Here is a 26,639-nt window from a genome sequence, read left to right as displayed (position 1 = left end):
CCAGCACCATGCACTACATCTTTCAAATGTCCTCCTGAAAGGATTTAGGTTTCTTTTATTTAGTGTTAGAGTCTCCCTGTGAAATATCCTCTTCCAGGACAGAGATTTCCTTGTCTACTCTTTTCTATTTGCATTCATTCTTCCCTTCCATAAAAGCCACTTACTATTCTTTTGTTTTGTGTCTAACTGAAGCCTTGACCCTGCAGACTCTTATCCCTAAGCTTTGGCAGCTAAGATGGTACTGCATAAATGTTTGTATGATTACATATAACCTAACCAGGAAAAAGAATATTCTTTTACGCTTCCAAAGTTAAATCCAAACCTCTGCCTTGCAACAGACTGCCAGACAAAACACGAGCACCATCAAGAAGTTACTAAGTCAAAAGCTTTACAAAACAAGTGTGCAATGAGACTTTTCTATCTAGTTATGTTACAATCACGAGCAGAAAAATTACCATTAACCCCAAATCTGCAGGTTCTATAGGTTCTATACTGGAGGATGAAGAGAAGACATGCAAACATGGGAATTACACACAATCCCTAATCGTTTTGCCAAGTGGCAGCAAAGAGGAGCCTGAATCAAAATACCTTGAGTCTTATTTTACAAATAACCTAACAGCTGTCCACTATGAAACCTTGAAAAATCATACGCTTCCACTTGAGCTTCTCTGACAGAAATAACCCTCCTTTATCAGCAAACACTGCAAGGCTGCACATAGATAAGAAAGTCTTAACAGGGGGAAGGGAAGATGTCATAAAACTTGGGCCAAAATTCAATATAATAATATGTTTCTGTGTTTGTGTGTGTATACACACAATATTCCAATAAAAGCAATAAAAATGATAAACCCATGGCCAGAGGATGGTTCTCAGTCACTGAAAGCAGGCAGCAGCTGCCTTTCTGCACATCTCATCCCATTTACAAGGAGGCTGCTCAGCCGTGAAGGGCCGCTGCCACCTCTGCGCTGTAACCCCGGCTGGAGAAGCACCAGAAAAACAAAGGCTTTCTGCTCTTGTGGGGCTTTCTCAAGGAAATCCTCAGGCTGGACCCAGACTTTTGATGGGGAGCCCTCAGGAAGAACCGTTCCATAGGAATGAGGCAGAACCCTTGAGAACCCAGAGGCAATTCTTGGCCATGTGAGAACAACCTGTTCCTCCTATGTCAGAGTACTTTGATCTACCTGGGAACCCTTCTCCTCCCCCCTGTCCTGGGTCATTTCTAGATGGGGGCATAGAAGGAAGTTTGAGCTAGAGATGGTGCAAAAAGCTTTTTTGGAATTAGCTCTTCCTTCTTCATCAAGAGAAAAGAGGAATCCTCCTCCCTGGCCTTAGCACTAAAGAAGGAGGCCGAAAAGAAATGTGGTTTGAATAAAAAAAAAATCATGTTTTCCTTAGAAGTTGCTGTGTCTATTCCTTTGCTGAACTGTATTGCCTATACTTGTGATAGCTTTTCTGTCTGACTTCCCGTATTGATGTAAATAAAATTGAGCTTACAGTGTTTTCACAGCACTCAAGCCTGGCAAAACCTTTTTTGCATTTCCAGTAGAACCCTTTGGGAAAATACAACTGATAAGGGGGAAAAAACAATTCCTGAAGAGATCCCAAACCACAAAAATTACCATTTGGAAAAGTCATGCTGATGGAATACACTTAAAAAATAAATAAAGAAAATTAAATCCATCATTTCTGACTACTCTCATTTATTTAGTTGTGACTGAAGGAGATTTCAGAGTCTGCACCAGAAGGAATGGAAACCCACTGGTTTTAATAGAGGATCTGTATTTACATGAACATTCTACATTTTAGATGAGTGCATATATTCCTGGAATTTTGAGTAAGTGTTTTCTCTAGAAAGGACATGGTTCAATACACAGGACACAGCAGTACACAAACTTAATGGCAGTCCTGTGAGAGCAAATTAGCTCAGATTTAGGGGAATTTTTTTTTGCATGTTAAATACTGACTTAAAATTAAAACAAAAATGCTATACTGTTTCTTTTCCCATCAGATGAAAAAAAAAAGTATTTTTTAATTGTTTTAACAGGAAAATGAAGAAACAAATATAACATGATATTATGGAACATGATCAGAATTCCCTCTGAAAGATGCTCTATCTTGAAATTACTCAAATTTGGACCAGATCCCTGGACAGGAGTGCATTTTTCTTACATGCAGAAAGTTACAGCAAAGAGAAAGCAACCAGCAGCACCAGCACATTCTTCTACACAAAGGTAATAGGGTTGCATTATAATCTTTCCATCAGTTCCAAGATGGCTCTGCAGTGTGGCTCTGGCTAAGAGATTCCCCAAATGAATCCCTTGTGTCCCATGTGAATGCCTTTGGTGAGGACAGATTATGCAGCAGCTTGAGTACGTGGGGTTTTAATTTTTGTCTTTGCCATGGGGGCTGAATTAGTAGAATCATATAATTGGTACTTCAAAATAGCAGGGTCAGGACAGTGGCACCTATTTAGCTTCAGGACCACACAAAGCCCCAGATCAGATGTTTTGGATTTAGTTGATCCTAATGGATTCAAATATACTTCTATATTTTGATGATTTTTTTTCTGGTGTGCTTTTTTGGGGGGAGGTTTGTTTGGTTTTTTGTTCTTGTTTTTGTCTTTCAACTGACATAGACTTCTAATCAATTTTATAACTTATTTTCAGTTAAATTAATGAACCTTTGTGAGCATGCCAGTCTCAAGAAGCCATACAGAGAATACTTATCTATGAGACCAGTTAAAAGATATTAATGCTACAAAATGACTCTATTTCTGCTCACTTTTTTCTTTGTGTGCTGCTGAAGTCAATTTAAGGACATTCATCCACTGAAGACTGAGAGGGACAGAGGAACTCCCCTGGAGTTCAGGTTATGACCTGAACTCAGGGCATGCCTATCTCCCATCTAGACCTGTGACTCTCCTAGATACATTTTGCCTCATCATTCAAAGTGTCCGGAAGGGTAGCACCAGGATGCTTGCTCTTATATCCTGCTCCTTAAAGATGTGCAGATGGAGACCTGTTAGGAGAGCTCAGATTTGTCAGGGACATGATTACTTATGAAGGTGCCAAAGGAGAAGAAGGAAGGCCCCCATTAAAGAGGGGAGAATGCACTTGATTTGCTTTTAGGTCACATTTAGTTAAAAATAAGGTAAAAAGACTTTATTGATGTGGCTGGAAAAATCTTCCATTTATCCACAGATGAGGCACAGCGCAGCCAAGGCAATCAAACCTTCCCACAGTGCCCCACAAAGGAGTGTGGATACCCACTGAGAGCCTGGATCTGCTGCAGAGCCATTTCAAAGTCTGGCCAAAAGAGGCTGCTGCTGCTGACAACCAGCTGTAGCAGCCTTAGCTTGCAATGAATCACCATCTCCTGAGGGCACAGGCTGAAATCACCCTCTCATGGTATGCCAGCCATCAGCCTACCTATGTGAAAATAAAACATTCATCATACACATGTGGACTGGATATGAACAAATGACCCAGAAATCTGGGGGGTTCCAAGTCCTATTACCCTCTGCCTGAGTCATTCTCCTGTCACTTGAAACTTGTTGTGACATATTTTGTGTGGGCTGCAGGGTAGGGGTGGAGAACAACCCAAAGCCTACTTTGTCTTTTAGTCCTAAAATTATGTATAACTCATTCAACTGGCAAATAAAAGAAAAAAACTACCATGAAAGAGGAAAACATGGTAGCAAGGGAAAAACTTCCTTGCTGAATATTAGGTCTTCATTTGAATTCCAGCATATATCTGAATGAATTATACTTTTTAATTTGTTTAACTATGTTAATAGTCACCATGCACTAGTGGTTTTAGCAGTATTTTCTCTTTATATGTATGACTCAAGAATTGCCATAGCAACTCGCTTCCTAATTAGCCTTCAGTTATGAACAATCAATACCATTAGACAAGGTCAGCACTGGAGTAAGAGCTGGAGTAAGCTCTACAGATTTTAAAAAAGGCTACTGAGAGTGAATAAGAGCAAGAAGAGGAAGAGAGGGCTCCTGGATGGTCTTCCCCAAAGAATGGTCATTGTTCTGCCATTACTCACTCTCCTGTGAACCGAAGGAGTTCTGGCAAATGAGAGCTTTGCCACTTGAGTGCAGAGAGCTTTCAGCCTGACAACAGATCCACAAAGTATGGGGAACAGAAGCATCCTTATAGCTGCAGATAAAAAGACACCTTACTGCCACATTGCCAGGACTGATGCTGACTGCATATCACCAAAATCAAGAACAAATACGTCCTAGATTTTTATCAATATGAGATCAATCTCCCTGTGTGGGAAAGGTTCCTGAAACCTGGAGACTGTCCAGTTCACAGGAAGGTGCTCCCTGGGAGTTAAGCCTGTGCAGTGCTTAGCTGAGATCCCATTAGGAAGCCCTCCCTCTGGAGACCTGAGTGATTGCCCACTGCTGACACAATCCCCCCCTCATTTTTACAGCCTGTTTCAGTCGTTAACATGTTATCTGTTACCCTGAAAGCACAGTGCCTGGCAGCACAGTAGGATGGAAATATAATGTGCTATTCAGAGCTACTCTGGGTCCTGGGAATACAAAACAGGATCCTTGATACTGACAGATGAAGGCTTGTGAAAAGCCACTTTACTTGTTAGCGTGTTTAAGTCTGCTACCAAGAAATACAGGCAAAGCCGAGCTTATTTTTAAATAAACAGTTTGTGTTGTCAATTATGGCTGGGCACATGGCTGTCACAGATGAACTGTAATCCATTTACTTTCCTCTGTATAAATTCATTGCCACTTGGCTCTGTCCTCTGTTCCTCCCTGGAGGTTACTGCTCTGCTGCAAATGTGCCTCCAGCCCCAGCTTATAGCACTGGGTCCCCAAACAGAGGGTCAGGATCAAGGAATGGAGGAGCCAGGACATAGCCTGTGGTGACAATGTAATGACAAAACAGTCTGGACAGTGCCATGTGAGGGCACTTCAAGTCATGAGTTTTGAGGCAATATGTCTTGACCTTCCTCTGCACAGGATGTCCCAAAGAAGGATGAAAGGATTTTAAGCTCAAAATAGGCAGCTTTTATTAGAATATCAACTAGGATAATTAAAGCAGAAAAACCTTATAGGATATTGGAAGGGAACTGGGAGGATTTTATATCCTCCCTACCCTGACATGCAGTGCCTTTGGAGGTTTGGAGTTCATAGAATCATAGAATGGTATGGGTTGGAAGGCACTTCTCAAGGTCATCCAGTCCACCTTCCCTGAGGGACATCTGCTAGACCAGGTTGCTCAGAGTCCAGTCCAACCTGACCTTGAATGTTGCCAGGGTTGGTCATCCACCACTTCTCTGGGCAACACATTCCAGTGGTTCAGCATGCAAACAATAAACAGCTTCTTCCTTGTATGTAATCTAAATCGACCCTCTTTTAGTTTAAAACCACTACTCCTTGCCCTGTTGCAACAGGCCCTGCTGGAAAATTTGTCCTCATGTTTTGTACAGCCCATCTCTAAACACTGAATGGCCAAGTTCCTCAGTGGTCTATTCCTAATGGCAGTAAGCTCTGTCCAGGCCTCCTGTAAATCCTCTTCATCACCCCTGAGGCTGCTCCCTGCTCTCCAAGGCAGTCCTGGAGTGACACATATCCATCTCTGACCTGTAAAGCTCCGGCCATTTGCAGCCCCTCAAAGCTCCTCCCCTCCAAATGGCCCCTTTATCCTGCAAAGGATAAACCCAACACCCCTTTCTCCAGGGAGCTCTACTGCTGCCAGCTCTCCTAAAGAGCCTCATCTAACTGGAAACAGAAATAATAAATAAGCACGTTCTTTTCACTGTATCGTGCTCACCCCTTCTCACGGCACAGATGGGAAAAGCATAAATCTTAAAAATCCAGCACGAGAAGCCTTAAAAATGTGGGGAATATAGATGAAAAACAGATCACCATAAAAACCTCATTCCAAATAAAAGATAAGATTGACAAAGGGATTAGACATGTCTAATGAGCACCTTCATTTCATAATTACACTAGAAAGGATAAACATTTCCAGATAAAGATGTAAATCTTTGTGCTCTTGAGCAGAAAAGCAAGACAGAAGTAAACAATGCTTCCAAATAACAAACACTGATTTAATTCTGTCCCCACATGAAATTCTGCATTATTCCTGTTTTTAGTGAAGAAACTTCTAAGAGTGAGAAAACATGGGAAGACCATTCCTGGCGTTTGTGCTGAGAAGCCCCCTATTTATTATGTGCATTTCTTCTCCTCAGAGGAGAAAGCACCCTACGAGGTGGACAAAGTATATTCTCCATGTGGATGAACTATCCCACAGTTGTTCCAGAAATGTCATCTTGGACCTCCTCCTTCAGCAAGTGGCATCAGCAGCTCTCAGAGGTGAGGTTCTGGGAAAGTCAAAGTCCCTGTCCCCAGCTCCCAGTCTTCTGCTGACTACACTGGAAAACTTACAGACACGAAGAGTTCTCCAGCTTTCTGCATTTCTCTCACAATCATTTGTAATTTCCATCTGTGGTGTTGGCTCCCGAAGCATTCAAAATATTTTCTGGCTTAGTATCTGTCTACCATTCTAAATTCTAGCAATTTAAATCTTTCCCAGACTACTCTCTCTCTATATACCCACACATATGCATGTTTTTAAGTCTATATCTATTCTGCCATGTGGTGAGTAGTTTAGTCACAAAAGGTACACCACTCTTACTTGTTTTTAAAGAATCACACACATATATGGAAGTCTTCATCAAAACCAGGTTCCTGCTCTAGGAATCAAAACAAATATTCACAGTGTTTTGAGAGCAAATTGTTCTTGGCTTGGTCACAAAACAAACAATGGGCAAAATGAATCTCTGGTTTTACACCTGGGATGAATTAGGGCCAGCAGAGCCTTTGATAGAAAAATCAAAATGCAGCTCACTAATAATGATAAAATGCTCAGTTGCCTCTCCATGAGCAAAGCAGCCATCAAACTAATGATTAAATCCACATCAATCATCGGGCACAATAAAAATAAAGGCTGTGCAATATAATGTTGTCAGAGAATCAACATCTCCTGCTTAGAAAATAAATGTCTTGACTTCATCTCAACATTTGTTTTCCACAAATGCTGAGGGTTATGTCAGCATTTGTATAGCAATGGGAAACACTCCTTCATTGCAACGTGCCAATTCCACTAGCATTATTCCTAAAATAAACGGAAAAGCTGGATAAAATTAATATGGGAAGGTGTTCCTGAAATCCTCCTGAAATTGAACTGCCATTTCCGATCTGGTGCCAGACTTCTTCTTTCTACAAACAATACTTAGTAGTGGCAACAATAAATATTGAGGAAAATCCCATTTAGAGAAAATTGGGTGCAATTTCAAGGAGGTCACAGCTTTTGCACCCACTCACTGGTACAGTTACAATACACTCAACGTGATTAATAGAAAAAACCTACAAAAACCTTTTTTATAGTTAAAAATTTATTTCTTTCCTTTTTAAAATTTTTTTAAACTTAGTTTTGTGTTTACAGTTCTGTTTTTAAGTTAGGACATTTTAATTCTGAATTTTATCAAGAAATTTGGGAGTTAATAATTAATAATTAACCTACAACAGGGAACTTTTTTGGCAAATTATTTAGGGATATTAGAATGAATATAATGATTTTATCAAGAAAAAGATAATTGTTTAATTCAGGACAGTATTCTGACACATCACATGAGAAAAAACATATTTTGCCATGTATGAGCAATGAATTATATTTGAAAATGTAAAATGTATATTGAACCAGCAATTCTGAGTTCTTAGTTTTGTCGTATATGCACATAAATTTAATAAATGTACCACTCACCTACCTTAAGAACTATTTAATGCTAATTAGTAAATATATATTTTTATATTTATGAAGTCACTTCGATAGTCATTTATTCTACCTTGAAAGCACACGAATCTCATCATAAAATACAACCTGAAACTTCCTTTATTTCAAAATAGAGTGAATCTTCTGGAGGAAAGAGATAAAAACTGAAGAGGTGACAGATTTTGGGGAAAAACTTTTGATTCCATCCTTCCCTCTTGAAAGCTTCCATCCTTCCCTCTTGAAGCAAAAAACCCACCCAAAAGCACCTGAGATGAATGTCAAAAAGCTGGCCAGAAAGCAGACATAGCAGCCTCCTCAGCATGCAGTGAACATACCCACAGGAGAAAGGAAGAAAGATTATGGGATTAATTCTGCACCACAGGATGATCATCAATTCTGAGGCTCCTCGCTAGGTTTGCCAGTCACAATAATCAGCTCCATGCCTCTAATGCCGGGACCTGCAGTGGGGCTGCCTGGCAAAACTTAATGATGCAGAGGAAGGAAATATCTCTGTGCAATACTGAGCCTCCAGCCCATCTGGGACAGCTTCTCACTCTCCTGGTGGCAGGGGAAGCCCAGCAAACTGTCTAAGAGCAGGGCAAGCCAACTGAGAAATAATCTTACAAATTGAGAAAAAAGTCTTGATAATTCACAACATTTTCAATTGCAGAAGTGTTTGGTTTTGGTTTTTTTTTTGGTTTGTTTTCTGTTTTTTTTTTTTTTTTTTGACCACCGGGCTGAGACCTTCTTTAAGAACTGTGCATTTCACCCTCAAATCTCATATTGGATGAATGAGGCTACTTGAGAGCCTACATTTATATATGCAAAAAATCTTAATTTAGCATGCACTTAGTTTTATTCGTTCTGTTTGCATTGGAGGAAGGCAGAAGAACACTGGATCAAAGTTTCCTCCTAAAAAAGAGTGGGAGCTCACACAAGCATTTGCCCATGTTTCATGTTTTATGAATTCAGGTAATCTGAACAGTACGTCACTGGGGAGAGGCATTAAAGCATTTAGCATACATTTAGACGAGTTGGTTCCCTTTTTCTTTCTCTCTCTCTGTCTAGACAGCTGTAAAACAGGGACCTGAAATGATGTGCAAGATGATTCTCCCATCAAATACTTCAGTCTTTAATGCTGGCTTCACACCAATGCAGTTAACAAATAAAGATTTTGCTAACAGTTCATTACCACAAAATGTATTTTCTTTTTTTTCCTTTCTAAATTTATTTTATCAAAGAAAGCGAGCATCAAGATCCTAAACCACATAGAAAGAATTATGGAATACTTATTTCTTGTGCTCTAATGTGTTTCAATTAAAGTATGTAAATATTAACATGTTTTTCTGGGACTTTTTGAATAGAAAATTTAGAAAATGTTGATATGGACACTATTAATTGATTTTACATTTCTTAGCTTCTTCTAAGGGTTTTTATTTTATTTGTAATTTTGTTCCACCCAAGCATTAGCAAACAACTGAGATCAGATTATCTTTCCCTGAGATGTAGCAAAACTGTAATTAAATCTCTGCTCTTTGACATTGGCAGTGAGTAACTGACATGGATAATAAATTTCTCCTTCAGTTTTTGTAATTGTGCAAGGGATGACAACAGTAACTGCAAGTGGAAGATCTCTTCCACAGACAAGCTTTGGCAGGGAAAAGCAGAATACCAAGTGATGATGCAGCAAAATGTTTATAGATTATAATAAAGCCACCTAGTCTTCGTTCATTGCTTATTATGTTTAGAACGAAAGTTACAGCTTCTACTGGCGTGAAATAATCTGAACTGAGAACACCAGACTTCCTATATATTCACACCAAACACAAAAGGTTGCTATCCAGAGGATAGTATTTCCAAAGCCTGCAGGAGGGTCATCTGAAGCATTGGAGAAGGAGAAGCACCTCAGCAGCTCACGGCCGTACAGAGAGACGGCGGCACAAGATGTCACAGCGGCACAAGGACAGCTCCTCCACCACCATGGGACACAGGACCCCTGAGAGGAGCTCCCGTGGCTGTTTGCCTTTCTCATCCCATTTCTGGGAACCCATCTCAAAGGGCAGAGGGGGCAAATGAAGACTGACACACCCTGGCTGCTGTCGGGCTGTGAAATGCACGTCTGGCAGAGGACAAGCTTTCTTACGTGATTTTGCTGCTGAATCAGAGGCCTGAAGTGCCATCAATCCCTCCACTGAGGAAAAGCCCTGTTCCAACCCACTGGTCACCATCAGACACAGTCAGTCAGATGGGGTGGGGGCATCTGGGACTTGCAAGTCCAGCTGCAGGAGCCAGGAAGCTTCCTGGGATTGCTCCCTGCGTGACCACCAGCCTGCTGACTTGTCCAGGGCTGCAGAGAAAGCCCCACATCACAGTAATGGCCCCATTCAAACATTTATTCTTTGGGATAACAGCCTGGATTTTGAATTTGTTTGCCTGTGTTGGTTACTTGCCTTAATGTTTTTGAACAGTAGTCCTCTATTCCCTGAGAGAAAATGCATAGACTAATTTAAATGCATTAAGTAGCATTCTTATTTTCATGGCCTGCCCTTAAGATGCAGAATGTTACGCAGAAGTTCCTATAATGTAAATTAGAATTTAGTATCCATCTCAAGTTGCACCTTGAGAATGTACCCTGGAGTATTTGCTACCAAAGGATGACTTTTAGCTTAGTCAGTATGTATTTTTGTACACAGAATGGTCTGTGTACCACTTTCACCTTAGGGATGTAAATAAATACTTTTATAAGTATGCACTATTTAACTTATATATCACAGCAGATCCTAAAAATCCATATTTTTCCGCTTGCAAAAAAATAAATAGCAGGTTTATCTAAACAATGCAACAAAAGGTAGAAAGCAACTCCAGCCTAGATAAAATTTCCAAATGTCTTGTATACACTGAATCATAACCATTTTATCAAAATAGCTTTAATGAACTTATTTAAGCCCAGTCTTTTGCATATCAAATGAGGCAGCACACAATACACTGTGCAAGAGGAACTGGAGAAGCTGTGAAATGCTGAACAGCTTTCTTGCTAGCAGAAGACACAGACTGCTCATCCTTAGGTGATCCTGTGGTTCCTGTCTCCCCTCCTCCCACGTCTTTGGGCTCTATGCTGACAAGTGTCACAGAGTCATGTGCAGGAGCTTAATGAAGCTCCTTTCAGGAGCACATGGGATGGGTTAGCCACTTGCTAGCCCAGGCAGCTTGGTGGTTACTGCTGAAGAAGGTCTGGATGTGAATGCACCGATTTGCCAGCTTGTTAAAACTTGCTAAAGAAAGTGAAGTCTTCCCATTCTGCCAAATTTTCTAGGTAAGACTTTTACAGTCAAGCCAAGAACTCTGGTCCTTCCTCAGCCACAGAAAGAGAGACACCCCTTGATTCAAAATTTTGTCTTCTGGTGTCCACTGTTCTCAAGTAACTCCTTTGAGTTTAGATAAAACATAAAAGGTAACTCAGTATGATCTAATTGAGTCAAAACAAAGTATGACTTGCCTTTTAGCCTACAGGGGCAAACAGGAGAGATTTTAGCATCATCCATCAGGTTGGTTGTTGTCTATGAAATAATCTAGTGCTTGTGTATATAGGTCACAGAGCAGCAGCTTTTGTCCTTAGGAACTCTCACTGGATCCACAGTCTCAACAGAGAGAAAACCTGAAAATCTTGAATGCACTAAGTAATTGAATAAATACATGATTTACAGGGCTATTTTTCTCTACAAATTCATGAGGAAGCAGTAGATATCTGCTATTTTCCATGGACATAAAACTTTCGTTTCCAGGAGTGTCAGCTCTGGTGGATTCCCTCAACCCTAAAAGCTTTAGCTTTCCATGATCTCCAGAGCTCATTAAAGCTTCAGCTCATTAAGCTCTGTTATCTATACCATGGTTCGTGCTCTTAAAATGTGTCTTTGCCAGCATCTGTTAAAGAAATGCCTCTCTCCAATTACTCCAAAATAAAAACAGGGCCAGTAACGCTGGGGTTTTTTCCTCTGTGACATCTTCTAGTTCAAGAAGTACTTCATCCTCACAGCTGAGTTTCCTGAGGCTGCACACAGGTAGGGTTTGAGAGCAAATGATGAACCAAAGCATGTTTTAGCTTAAACCCTTCAAAAAGAACAAATAACTGATGATGAATTTTCAAGGGGATTGTGCCTCAGGGTACAGACATGAAGCCTCTTTGGCTTGCACAGGGTAACGCAATCAGACCAAACTTCCTATAAATATGATGCCCAAGTCAGGCCTTGTTAGATCAACATGCACAAATCTACTTTGCCACCTTGTAGTAACAGGAGGAAACTCAGCAACAGAAAAAGAGAGATTTAGTGCTGCTTCTGACTGTCTCTACTCCACATTAAGCACTTTCTGTGCAGGTTGAGGATGACATAGCTGCTGCAGAGCATGTCAGATTGATTTTGCCAGGTATGTGCCTGCATGGGACTGCTTTTTAATTTAGTAACTGGAGGGTTAATTAATTCCTGGAGTGTAAACAAGTTGGTTAAGCAGGAGTCCAGAAGAACTGCCATGTTCCAGTTGACTAAGATCTAGGAGTAGACAAAACATGTAGCAAGAATAACCAATCTGCTTTCCTGAACACTTATTTGATAAACTAACATGAATCCAGAGTCTTCTGAGGTCAGAGAGCTGCTGGCAACAAGATGACAAGCCTGTTCCTCACACCTGGGGGTTTCTGAAAGAGTTTTCTGTAGGCAAATTCAAGTTGCATGTTTAGTAAGAGAAGTCTCTGATAATTAGAGCCTGTCAGTTTATTTCATAGCTTTAAACATTTTATTTAAGAAGAAAAGATCCTTCTCCCAGAACATAATTGAAGAAAGTTGTTGCACCATATGACCGTCTGCAGAACGATTGTTTCATATTTTGTCAGCAACTGAAGGAATTTAGATGGGTGAGAAGATAATGAAAAACTAGAAAATGGTTCAAGTGGGCTCTCATTCTTCCAAAAAATTAAAAAATGGCAAAAATATTCCAATGACAATATCGCCAAATTAAAAAAAAATCAAATGAAACCCAAAAGATTTTGCCTTGGTAACTAAAACTGGAGCTTCACCAGGGAGGTCAGATCAACAGCTCCATGCCAACATTTCCAAGTCACACTATTTTTTCCACTATGAATCATGGTCGTTAGTGTCCATTTGAGAAAGTCCTTAGATGGTCCAAATAGAAAACAAATGAGACCTTGCCTGGGTACTCTGACTGAAAAGTTTTTGACATTTTCTGGTGTCCTGGGTTGCAGTGTATTCTATTACCATCCTCATGAGCTGTTGAAATCAGGTGGGGCAGTGTTTCCTTGCCTCCTCCCCCCAGACTATCTTTCTGTTAATTGCCCATCATTGTCCTGCCGCCTGACTCAGAGATAACTCCCTCTGGACTATCTTCTGTTAATGAGCCTAATCAACACTTGGCCTCATGACTCATTACCCCATTGTGAGATGCTCCACCCAGAGGGAGGAACCAAGCATCCCATCCTGGATATAATCTGGGACTCTGACCACCAGAGGCATGCTTCCCACTGGATTTCCAGAGGACAGGAGCTACACAGCCACCATTGGACTTCCTGAGGAAGAGCAGACTGTTTTTACTACAGGATCACTGCTTCAGAAGACTGCAGCCACCATTCTACCAGACTGCTACCACCACCGCGCTTAACAGGGTGTCAGGTTGTACCTTGACTCTGTCAGTTTGACAGTGTTTTCTTTTACTTTTTTTTCCCCTTTTCTTTAATTTCCATTAAATTGTTATTCTGACTTGGTGTCTCCCACTGGTTTGTTTTCAAAATAGTACATCTGGCAAAATATATCTATTTAAAGGCCTCAGCAGTTTGAGTGTTTGGGAAGAGACTAAAATACATAGAGAAAGCGGGAAAATATCAAGGAATTATTTTTCTTTGAAAACCTGAGATTTTTGGTCACTGTATTCAAAAGCCTTCATTTGCTTTGAAGGGAAGTAGAGTTAGGATTCTTATGGAGGACTCATCTCTGATTTAACTTAGAATCATAGAATTATTAAGGTTGGAAAAGACAGGTATTTCACAGAATATTCTGAGTTAGAAGGGTCCCTCAAGGGTCACTGACACCACCAAATTCATCAAGTCCAACCTTTGACCAAGCACCACCATGTCAACTAAACCATAGCACTAAGTGTCATATCCAGTCCTTTCTTGAACACTTTCAGGGATGGCGACTCCATCACTTCCATGGGCTGCTCGTTCCAATGCCTGAAAACCCTTTCAGTGAAGAAGTTCTCCCTGGCTCAACCTTGGCCTCCCCTGGTACAGCTCAGGCCATTTCCTCTTGTCCTATTTGCCTGGGAGAAGAGGCCGACCCCTACCTGGCTACAACCTCCATTCAGGAGATGTTCTGAGGATAACCACTCTTTCTGCTAAAGGCTGAAAGAAAGCATTAAGTACCTCAGTGTTTTCCTCATCCTTGGTGACAATGTTTCCCCCTGGGTACACTAAAGGAATGAGATTTTCCTTGGCCCTTCTTTTGTAGTTAATATATTTATGAAAACACTTTTTATTGCCTTTCACAGTGGGGGCCAGCGTGAGTTCTAACGGAGCTTTTCTCTTTCTAATTTTCTCTCTACATGACCTAATGACATCCTTGTATTCTTCCTGAGTTGCCTGACCTTTCCAAAGGTCATAAACTGTTTTTTCACTGGGTTCCTGTGAAAGCTCTGTGTTCAGCCAGGTTGGTCTTCTTCCCCGACAGCTCATCTTTCAGCACATAAGGACACTACTTCTGTGCCTTTAAGATCTCGTTCTTGAAGTATGTTCAGCCTTTCTGAACCTCTTTGTTATTAAGGACCCTTTCCCAAAGGACTCTCTGAACCAGTGTCCTAAACAGGCCAAATTCTGCTATGCCCAAGATGGCCTCTGACCATCGCGTTTCTAACTTGTCATCAACTGTCTCATCGCCTTTGGATGATTCCATCATTTCTCTCCAAACTCTGGGCTTTAACACCTACCCTGTTCTCAGAAACACACTTAGGAATGATGTGCTAGTGATAAAAATCACGAGTACAGCCATGCTGGACTGCAGAGAATACAGTTTTTCTTCAGTAACACATTTGGGAAATATTGTCACTCTTCATTTTTAGTCTACTCAGTTCTAGGGGAGCACACACATACACTACATCCGAGTGTCTCATTTGTATACATAAGGCCATCCACATTTTACCATATTGAGGTATCACATTATTAATAGCTGTTTTCCTTAAATAGGCTACAGTTTGCTTAATCTTTCTTCCTGTGCATGATCTTGCAAGAGTAAAAAGGCTTTCATGCCAAGACTGTGTTTTTATATGCAAATCTATTATTTGATTACCCACTTTTTTTGTCCCTACATTATCAAGAATATTTCTGATTAATGTTTTATGGGTTAGGTTTAGGATTTGTGAGCTATGTCAATTTTTATCTGTTTGCTATATCATCTGCAAATACCACAGTTTTGTTGATGTTGATTGGTCTCATTTACATATTGATCACACTTTTATTTTCAAGGATGTTTTGCTATAAACTGACTGTCCCCATTTCTCCTCCATGTACTACTACTTGTAGATGGATGTATTTTCAAATTGAGCCCATCTCCATATATAAGTTTTTTTGGTTAACAATAAATCACCACTTAGAGCCATCCTATGCAATGTCTTCATACACATCTAACATATGGTTTCTGAGTAATTAAAGATAACAGAAGCAGTTCACAATGCACTTTGCAACCCACTTCACAGTCCAAAGTGCTCAATGATTTTCCCTAAGGACTAGGCTAAAATGAACCCTGCAGAACTCACCACCTTGTTGCTAAATCCCTTATTCATGCAAGAGTACAAGGGAGAAGGGTAGAAATAATGCAGAGAAATGTCCTTTGGAGTTTTGCCATTACACACACAGCACTGAAAAAGGTACTGCATTTTAAACACATTTCCCCACTCCCACTCAGACTCCTCTTGAGTGAACAGCCTGTTTGTGATCGTCTCCTGTCAGGGTGCAAGTGCTGTTCTGTTTCTAAGCAAAATGTTGTGATTTGCCCATATATGAAATATTTCAGAAAAATCATACACGAGGTAGAATAATTCAGGTTGGACAGTGAGTGTTATAATTTCTGGTGCTAGCACCAGCTAAGCCATAGATTTTCTGTTGTTAAAGAGGAGACGTGTTACTACGGGTTTTCCCTTCTAGTGGTGGAGCTGCAATACCTCCACAATAACATACTAATGAATGTAAGATACATCTGTTCATCAAAGGTGCTCATAATACTATCTCCAGGCTGATCACTAAAATTCACAGAAACGAGCTGCTTACACTCTTTGTGTACTAAGACTTTTGGATCTATCACCTGTAAGAAACTTCTCTCACTCATCCTGCCAGCTGCCTCTGAACATGCACAAAACAATCCTATTTATTCATTAGTCAAAAGAGAATTGGCTGACCTATTAACAACAGGAGCTCTTTCCACAGCTTCATTCTAAAACTCTCAAAATAACCAGTTTCCTATGATCTTCTGCTATGGCAGTGTATTTATTAACTGCAACGACACTCCATGCTCAACCAGCCCTTTGACTGAAGACTGCCCGATTGCTGATATGAAAATGTATTTATGACAACATTGTTCTGGAACATGGTGTCAGTAAAAAAAATTCCATTTTTTCTTTAAACAGAAAGAAAACTATATGAAGCTCAGCGATAGGGGCTTGCTCACAGGCTGTAAGAGGAGCTGCAATCAGAAAGCGCTGCTTGGAGTAAAATAGTTGTTTCCTAGTAAATATTGACACAATACATACATTTTCTCTAGGTCAACAAGTCCTGCGAAAGCTCCTTTGGGAATGACTCTCATCTTGGTGAGGAAAAACCTCCTGAAAATAGAGAAAATGGGGTGATTAGTTACTATTCACAGCACAGGACTACACAGTAACTTTGCCAGCACAGGAGAGGCCTTTCTCACAGGCACAAGGATGGTCTGTGGGCTGAGGGCTTTGGCATCTAAATGCAGCTGTAACATCCAAAATTACAGCACAGCACTGGGGCTCCTCAGGGGAAAAAGCATCCATTAGTGGTTGCCATTTCCTTATTTGCTTCAGGAAGAAATCCAGAATTGCAACTTCTCTGTTTGCTGGGAGGGAACAGCATCTTTCTCATCTCTACAGCTCTTTTGAGTGATGCTCAAGAACAGGATGAAGTAGCCCTGTGGAGCCAGACGGAGATGAGGTGCTTAGTCAAGGCTGTAAAGTGGTCCATCCATGCTCATGCAGGATACACAGATAGTTTAAGGAGTCAGCTACTGTCTCCCATCATTGCAACTTTAATAACCTTTTGGCTTCTCACAGTCTCTCTTCTAATTAGTTCATAATGTGCCACACAATTGGGACTTTGGAATACTCGATCACACATGCACGAGGACAACATTTTTATCATTTTTAAAGGTCACAGAAAATGCTTTATGAAGAAAGCCCATTTGAAATACCACATAAGCCTTTTTGTTAACCTGGAGTCATCTCCTTTAATCACAATAAACAAAGAGGACTAGAAAACTTCTGATGGCACTCAGCAAATGATACATAGGGTTTCTACTACTCCTTGGAGAAATAAGGCGTTATCTGCATAATTGTTTTCTTTCACACATTTAATCATTGATAAGAAGTGAGCACAAACAAGTGCATATATTAACACGACATGCTCATCACAAGACATCAGATAATATTGGTTGGATTGAGAGACAGTTGTTAAAAATGTTTTGTTCTTTTTCAAAGAAAAAAACCCCACCCAAGTTACATACATGAATGCATTACATACAAAGATCACATCCTGTGATTCAGTTTCTTAGTCTATATTTCCATGGAAATGGGAATGAATTTTTTCTGAATTACCATGTAAGTCTTTTTTTCAATGAACATATCTGCCAGACCACTCCAAATTTTCATCATCTCAGGACTGGTTTTGCATGGCTGGGATCACCTTTCAGCTCAAAAGCTGTCTCATTGTAAGGTCTGCAGGAGAACAGGAATGGGAACAGAGCCTGCTGTGCAGTCCTGAAAATTTTAACACAACACCTCAAAACTAGAGACTGACTTTCTTAGCATTCACATAAAGTGTTCATTCAATCCTCATCTATGTTTTATTTCAGATGATTAGCTGAGAATTTTCATGCAAGATTGTAATGCTTTAATCAAAGTTTTAGGGGGAAAACCTATTATTCTGTCAGAGTACCAATGTGACATGTTCCCATTTTTTAATTGTAGGTCTTTAGTAGAATCTACCCCCTCATGAGTTAATATTTACTTAAGCAGGACGAAGTCAATGCACACCTCACCTAGTTCTAGAGATGTTACTGTGATTATGCCAGGACTGAACTTGGTCCCACACCTTTTTAAACACTGAAATTTATGGTATTCTCAGTCCTGAAAGACGATGAAGTCAATTTGGTATTTCATTATTCTTATGCTATCATTAATGTAAATCAGAAAGAGCTTCAACACACTGTCACACAAGAATTACAGTATTGAGATCATTATGCAAATGTTAGAAGGATAAAAGAGCTTCCAGAAAAGGCCTAACCTGGATTAGGCAATTTGTGAAACCCGACTGAAAACAGGGCTGGTGTAATGCATGCAAAGCTGCGGCTGTGCTTTCAGAGTGGATGGGTACAATGGATCCTTGCAGAACACCCAGCAGGCTTAGTGCTACAAAGCTGAACCATCAGGAAACCCTTTAACTTTCATCTGCTTTGAAATCTCTCTCAAACTCTGCTTTGTAGAAATGCACGCCTAATTTCTGGGCCCTAGAAAAAGGGCTTTGTCTGAAAAGCCACCTATCATTTTTTTATGGCAGTGTGCTAAAATGAATCCTCTCTCTGCAGGCGCAGGTCACAGGGACATTTGCAATTTTTAATTAAATGCTGGCCTACGCCATGCTTCACCACAACAAGAAATTACAGTCTGATACAGAAACTAATGAAAAGAAGGGAACTTCATTCATAGATGGGGTTAGCGATATGAGAAAAGCCACATCTGCATAGAACTAAAAATCAGACCTTGGGTCCTGTGTTAATAAGGTGCCGGAATTCAGGATCCATGTGTCTAATGCCCTGGAGCAATTAAAACAGAATTGAAGTTTAATAGCTGAAATCTCATATTCCACTTAAAAAAATTAAGGTTAATTGTTTTTAAACATCTCTGTGTGAGCTATATAAAGTCAGACTTAAAGGCATAACTAACAGTGAAAATTAGAATGAGCTACTCCTTGAATTATCAACTGTATAATGAATAGGAATCTATTATAACTAGCCAAATTCTCTACTGTCAATAAATCTCACCAATTAGTCTCCAAGAATCAATGTGTGCTTAACTTGAGATACTGGCTGTGCAGTACCCATTCTTTCTGAGGTACATGGAGAAAATAAATGGAAAGCATTTCCTTGGTTTTGTTTCTGGCACTATTTTAGGGCCAAATAAATGAATACAGCCCACCTTTGCTAAAGCATGTTTCATGTCAAGAGAAGCAAGTAAACAAAAGCTTCCTTTAAAAAATGTGTAATGTGTACTTAAGAGCGAGATGCAGTATTTGGTCCTAAAAATTTATGTTGGCACTTAGGTAACAGCAAGGAAAGCACTGAGAGGCCTAAACATTCAGTGAATGGTGTGGAATTGAAAACCTAGAGCCAGATGCCCAACACAAGGCATGAGAAAGTCCTAGAAAGGACTCCAGTGTTGGAACCACCAAAAACTTAACAAATGACAGAGCAGGAAGCATGGGAAAAGGGAACAAGCCCCAGGTAATCACATGGTTATCCTGCATTGTGTGAACAGCTGGGAATAGAAAAATGGCAATATTAACTATTGTTACTCACCATGTAAAAGGATAGATTCAAGTCAATACATAGCTTCAATACATGCCCTGATATCCAGGAGAGGTTTCTAAATCCTGACTTAAATATCTGTTGAAAGAGATTGCTGAGGAGTTTATTGGTAGGAACTGAAGCTGTCTGCTCCAGTTTTACAACCACACTCTCTATATTTCTCTGGACTGAGCATGCAAAATTCCCACAGCTTTTTTCCATTTTTCACTTTTAATTGTTTTATATGTCTCTTTATTATATCATTTTTGTTTATCTCATGAATGAGTGTGAGTAAACTCCTCTATTATGAAGCTACTAAAAAAATGTTTCTGCTTGAAGCTAGACCAGTCAGGACTAGGGCAGAACTATCTCATATAGACCTGTTTATTTATACAGAGACATCTCAACCTGGTTATTTAAAAGATTGGGGTCTCATTTGATATGAAGCCACTGACACAGATGACTTGCACTTGATATCACTATGAAGAACAAACAATAAAAATACATCTTGTTTCTGTATGGCTGTGTCCAGTATAAGAGAAATATCACAGTGCCAAATTAATCTCAAAGCCTATAGAGCACATGACACAAAGAACAGAAATTAGCAGGCACTGCTAAAATGTTCTTGAATAACCCTCTAACATTTCCAGTTATGAAGAGATTTATTGATCTTTTCTTAAAATAGAGTCTTCTTCAGCTGAAATAGTTCAGACAGGCAGAGTATAAGACACGAAGGAAAAAATCTCCAGAAAAATTAATGTTCTTTCATCCAGCCCCACACGATTCCAGTGACAGAAAGGAGATCGACCTCATCATGAAAGGATGGAGGACTGGATGTCATTATTCAAATATCTGGTGCTCAAGGTATGGGTGATTAAAAAGACTTGTTAAATTAGAAGATGAAAAAAGTGGACCTATACAGGTCATTTCTCCTAATTGTCTCTGAAAAAAAGTGCAAGGGAAACCTGTGAAGTGAAACCAATGTAACTACACTGTGTTTGGGAAGTTAGCCATTTATGTGCAGAATGGTGTGTTTTACATATTCATCAAATGAATTCTCAGACCCTGGTTCCACAAGTTTTTCTTGAACGATTATTAAGGTGCTCTTTGGCATAAATTTTCCGCCAGAACTTGCTCCCACATTGCTTTGGTGTCCCCTCCTCCCAGCCCCCTTCCTTGGCAAAGGCCTCCCCTTGCCACTGGCAATAACCTAATAACCTTGCACAACAAAGAACTGCACTGATTATCAGAAATCAGACTGCTTAAAAAAAAAAAAAAAAAAAAGGTCTGCATCATAAAGCCTGGCTGAATTTAGGTCTTTCAAAACACTCTTTAAAACTCATTTCTCAGATCTACTTAAGTCACACACAGTTAATCAGAAAAGTGTGTGCATTGTAGAATTATCTTCCCTGCCTCATGTAAATTGCAAATTCTTGACGTTAAAATGAACTATATCAAGCAGACACTATAAACTTTACAACTTAAAGACCAAAGGAAAATAAAATAAAAAGCCAAAAATATTCAGTGACCATAATGCTAAATCACCAGCTTTGGTTCCAAAGAAATAAATGTGATAGGATTTTGAAGAACATTTTTACTTTAATCTCTGAGCTAATAGACTGATGCTATCACCTTCTAATCCTCTGCAGCAATGTGCATTTTGTCAAAAAAAGATTTACAGTGAAATTTAATTTACTCTCTGTAATTCTTTTTGATTGTTTCTTTGTTGTTCCTTTGTTTTTGCTTCTTGCTTTGGAGATGTGCTGGAGGTTCCAGCACAAGCAACAAATGAATTTTTGCTTTACATGAGGGGAAGACAAAATGATTCTATGACCTATTTAATGTGCTCTTGATTAAATGCACAAATCAACAAGATCCTGCACCCTGGTGGGTTTTTCCCCCCCCTGTTTTTGCTTGATTAGTCAATACAACAGTGAAGGACTATTTTTCTTTTAATGCAGTAATGGGAGACAGATACTGCAGACCACATCCCAGCATCCCATATGGTGTAAATCAATTGATCTGTGTCACTTTGGCCTGAAACTTCTGCCCTAATTCTCACTAGAATGAATCACGAGATTCCTTAGAGCTAAATGCGATTTAATTTAAATTTATGAAGAACATTTGTAAGCCTCCAGCTCACTGAAATGGGTTCACACTGTCATATGACTTCACTGTGACTAGGGTCTGGATCTAGTGAGCATCTCACTGGGAAGGGGCATACGTAGGTATTTGTGAACACTAAAGTGTTTTTCCTAATCAGTTGCCTAAGTGGAAAATCTCTGGAATCTATTAAGTAGGTTGTAGGTGCTTTCAGACAAAGCTGTGTTGTCCCTTTCCTAACAGCATGCAGAGAAGAGTACAAGACTCACAAATTGGATGCTAAAATACTAGGCTTCAAAAACCATCAATCTAAATTCAAAAAGCTTGGGTTTATTTGCTTTTTGGATTTAAAGTCTTTAGAGAGCACTCATATCATGCTGCTAAGCTATTTTCAACACTCATGAGGCTTTAATTTAAGAATGGGGAAAGATTTGTATTAGTCACCTCGATTCCGTGGGATCCTGAAGCAGGGACTTCATAAAGCTGAGTAAAGCAGGATCATGAGGAATGGCAGAGGCAGCGACAAAAAAACCATCTCCCACCATCCTGCTGGCTCGTCTTTTCAGAGAGATATGGCATTATCTTAAGAGAAAACCAAAGCCAAGCAGAGTCTTTTTCTAATAATGACTATTCATCTAACTACAGATTCATTTCAAAGAGTGGACCCTGATAGCACAGGCACACTTGAATAACGGAGGAAGAGCTTTGCAATTCATTTGTTCAACTGAAACATGATCCACGGGTTTGAGAGTCTGAGAGGCCCAACTTCCCACACATGTAAATGGATTTATGAGAGAAAGACCGTAATCCCTTGCTAACATGCACAATCTGGATTGAAGCGTCTGATCGCTGCATCCACCTAATGTGCTTAAGTCAGCTGCTCATCCCTTTTAAATGCTTGAGAAAGGAGTTATCTAGGCCATGCAGCTGGTTTATTCCTGTTGTAGGACGATAAAAGCTGGTAAAGGTCAGTATTCCAAGGAAAATCTAGGCAATGCGCATTTGAAGAATGCAGAATGAAGAAGACAGAAAATAGAGCTCCCCCCTGTCTTTCAGGCTGGACTGGGTGTGACTAGGAGAGAGTTAATTTTCTTCAGGACAGCTCATATGGTGCTGTGGTTTAGACTTTGGCCCAAACTAGTAACACACTGATCTTGCAGCTTTTGCTGACCCATGTACAGAATCGAGGCCGCCTGTTTCTCACTTTGCCCCCTGCAATGCAGAGCCAGGGATCTGGGGTGTGGGCATTGGGCAGGTGACCCAAACTAACCAGGGTTATGATATGATAACCAGGGTTATATGATATTCCATATCCTATAAGAACATCATGCTCAGCAACACAAGGGAAAACCGTTCTTTTATCTGACTGAAAAATGTAGGGTTAATCTGGGAGGGAACGTGTCCTCCCTTTCTTGCTACTTGGGAATCTCTTGAGGTCTGGGAGTGATGTAAAGGGAACCTATGAGAAAGAAAATATTTTGGTTTGTGAGCTATTAAGGTATTGTACAGACAAAGTAAATACAATTAGCACTATGATGATAAAGTTATTAGTGGTCTGTCTGCTTTGCAGGTCTGAATCTAAAACGCAGTAAGCGCAGCAGCTGATGAAGAATCACTTCTTAATCTTTATCAGTGGCCTCCCATAAAAATCAATTTCCTTTTCTTTTTGGAATTAGATTAAAAGGATAATTAACAGTACTGATTGCATTCCTATTCTAAATTTAGTTAACACTTACCCAATATAATAATGCCCCCCAGCCACAAAAAGCTGCAGGGAAACATTTCAAGATCGCACCCCCAATGTCCTGTTGGCATTGCACTTGCAGAGCGCCCACACCACCATAGCATGGATAACAACATGCCTGTTTCCCCAGCAGAGCTGTGATGCTGCTCCCACAGGCACACAGCACATTTGCTGTGGGATTTGTTTTTCCCTGAGGACCTTGCTTAGGTCAGCTAATTAATCGCACACAGTGCCCCTAGGCAGCTAGCAGCTGATAAGGAGAGATGAGGAAGGACAGAAAACTGTTGTGAGAATAAAAAAACAACCAAGCATCTAAAAGACTGTAAAAGTGGTCAAGCAAAGGGCTTGTAAAACTTACTCTCCCTCCTCCCTGACTTAGTTTTCCAAAGCCATGGCATGTTTAGTCTCAGCACTGATACCCTTTTCATTCCTGGACAAAGCACACGCTGTCCTCAGTAGCACTGCTACATCTCCCCACGGTGCAGCAGATAGCTTCCTTCTGAGGTCACACGTGCAGCCAGTTAAAAATAAAGCTCCAAGATGCTTTTAAATAGCTCTACTCGAATAGGGTGGGAGGAATCTGGATATGGAAGAACAGAAAAAAATAGAAGATGGCAAAGCTCCCAGTCAGGAAACAGACTTTTACCTGTTCTGAGATATTTAATGGTCTACACTTATTGAAGTTATTTCAGTGTATTTAGGTTGGGTTGACCTTACACTGAGGCAAAGCTGGAGAGGCACTAGAGTAGTGACCATTCAGACCAGCTGCCTGTGTGTGTTAAGGCATTTTGTAAAGTCCCTGACAAACAATTTTGTTGCAGATTTATGTGCAAGTAGCAGTAGCGCACAAGATACGTCACAAACACAAATGACATTAGGTGAAGCAGGCAAAGCAATGCTCTCTTGGCAGGAAGGATCTCCTCCCTTCTTTAAGCTTACCCAGAGCTCTAGCAAAGCAAAGCTGGAGCTCTGGATTCCTCTACAGTATGCATGCACAGAGACAAAGGGTTTGCTGCAGAGCACAAATGGCAACAAACAAGTCCTCTTTAGGCCTCTGAGCAGAATCACAGTTATCATGTTCGCACCTGGGAAGAGTTTAACTGCTTGGAATGAGTTACCCACAAAAAAGGCCAGCAGTAAGCTTGAAAGCACAGTTAATATTGCTTCTATTAATGTCAAAGACATGCTGTGAAAAGTGTTCTGTGCAAGATAAATAACACAAGTGAAAGAAGTTATCCCATCTTGGTTACAGAGAGCCAGGAAATAGTGATTGCTTTATTTTTACAAATAGCTATACTTTTATTAGTATTGATCATCCTGTAAGATACTATGCTACTTTTAGAAGAGCATGTCCTCGTTACTCACAGCTTACTCACAGGGGCCTTTGAGAAATGTACAGCATGTGATGAATGTACAACTTCCTTAAAATCTGACCTTGATATCTGGAACCATCTTTATGGTGAGGAGGAGCCATTAAAAATTCATTCACTCTGAGCACACTCTTGGCGTTACATCTATTTATATTAATATCTCTGCATATTTTCCTAACAAAAGGAGCATTGTACAAGTACTGGGTATTTTGTTCTTGCAAAAAGAATGTTTTACTTTGTGTTCTTTCCCACAGGCAACTTGTCAAGGCAAATAGGGTTCTGGAAAATGTCCACAGTCTAACCAGATGGGAGGCTTTTTAGGTATTGTCTTCAAAACTTTCTTCCCCCGCTTTTGATTCAGTGCAGGAATAGCCATCCTGCTCACACACAGCCAGTCACTTAGACTCTTTTCCTGTCCCAAGAATGTGTCATAAAAGATCAGCAGGGAGAGAACAGTGGTTTGTTCATCGTCTGAGGTCGTACCAGAAAGGTGATAAGTGTCCTTTGTGTGTAGTGTTTCAAACTCTAAGACTTTGGGACTTTCCATGTTGGCATGGTGCTATTTTTATTGACTGAGACAAATTCTCCAGGGACAAAATCCCTTAAGTTCTGTGTTGGATGCCTTAGGAAAGGTAAGAGAAAAAGTAAGCTTTTCTGCAAAACTTCTTGCTGAACCATCACTGGATAGCAAAACACCAAATAACTCACCTGTGTCACTTTATCTTGACAAATTCATTAGAAACAGCTAGAGTGCTTTTTATCTCCTTTCTCCTCCATATCATCATAGGCACTATACCTATCCTGCTTAATGAGACACAGCTGAAATATCCCAGAATATTAACAAAATAAAAAGAAAGACACTCACTGTTACATTCCCTAATTTGCACACAGTCTAATAAGTAACAGAGTCCCCAGCAAATATTTGGATTAATTTGGATACATGCAAAGGCTTGTTTGAAGTTGTAATGAGATATCAGATACTCTCAATGCCAGAGCAGTCAGAAACTATTTAAGAAACAGCACTTAGAGACTTGATTGTACTCCTCTTTCCTCTGTATCTGAATACAAGCTTAGCAAAAGTAAATATTCTCTCTGCTATCTAATACGTGCTGTATTTTCCAAAGAGCAGCGAGAGTGTCAAACACAACTAATTCAGCTGGAATTCTTGGAAAACAGCCTCTCTGGAAGGAGGGGTCCCAGAGGCAAACAGCACCTATGCTGCTCGTCCCAGGGCACCGGCTAGACTTGTGCTAACACAGCTGTCCTGAAATACAGAAATGTGCCACACATTCCTGCTTCTCCCCCATGGTGGCAAGTGGAGAATTCTCTTCTTTTTACATACTGAAGTACACATTTAAATTTTAAATACTCACGTTTTGAAGTAACACTAAGAGTGACAAAGGGGAAAAATCCCCAACTTCAGTCACTCCAGCAACATGCAAAAAAGGAAATCTCTGGTCATGCCTTCCTCTGCTGACTCTTTCAGGGGAACAAAAGCTGGCTTCTGGAATTGCTGCTGCATGTGCAAGGGGGTGAACCACAAAGCACATTGAGAATGGGAGTACCCATGAGATTAACGTGAGCAACAGGCTCCTGTAAATGTAAAAGAGCTCAGAGTCCTCACACTTTAAGGCACTTTGCACATTTTATTCAAGTCCTGTAAACATTCCTGTTCACTGCCCCTGCTCACCACACATTCCCATATCACTGGTCCTCTTCCTAGTCACAGAGCTCCCACGTCAAGAACTCTTCTCAGCT

The 26,639-nt window shown here is 40.2% G+C and overlaps 1 protein-coding gene across 7 annotated transcripts in view; it reads right to left on the bottom strand.

Moving 5' to 3' along the window:
- LOC116441366 (follicle-stimulating hormone receptor) overlaps positions 1 to 26,639 on the bottom strand; it is a 214,991-nt gene that overhangs the window by 39,152 nt on the left and 149,200 nt on the right. For all 7 annotated transcript variants that reach the window (XM_032103184.1, XM_032103177.1, XM_032103182.1 and 4 more), the window contains exon 2: positions 16,615 to 16,686. In XM_032103184.1, the coding sequence (XP_031959075.1) occupies positions 16,615 to 16,667 (53 nt within the window). In that variant the 5' untranslated portion in view covers positions 16,668 to 16,686. The remainder of the gene's footprint in view (positions 1 to 16,614; positions 16,687 to 26,639) is intronic.

Source organism: Corvus moneduloides, chromosome 3 (assembly GCF_009650955.1).
Source record: "Corvus moneduloides isolate bCorMon1 chromosome 3, bCorMon1.pri, whole genome shotgun sequence".
Lineage (NCBI taxonomy): Eukaryota > Metazoa > Chordata > Aves > Passeriformes > Corvidae > Corvus > Corvus moneduloides.
This window is presented reverse-complemented; position numbering and strand designations above follow the sequence as displayed.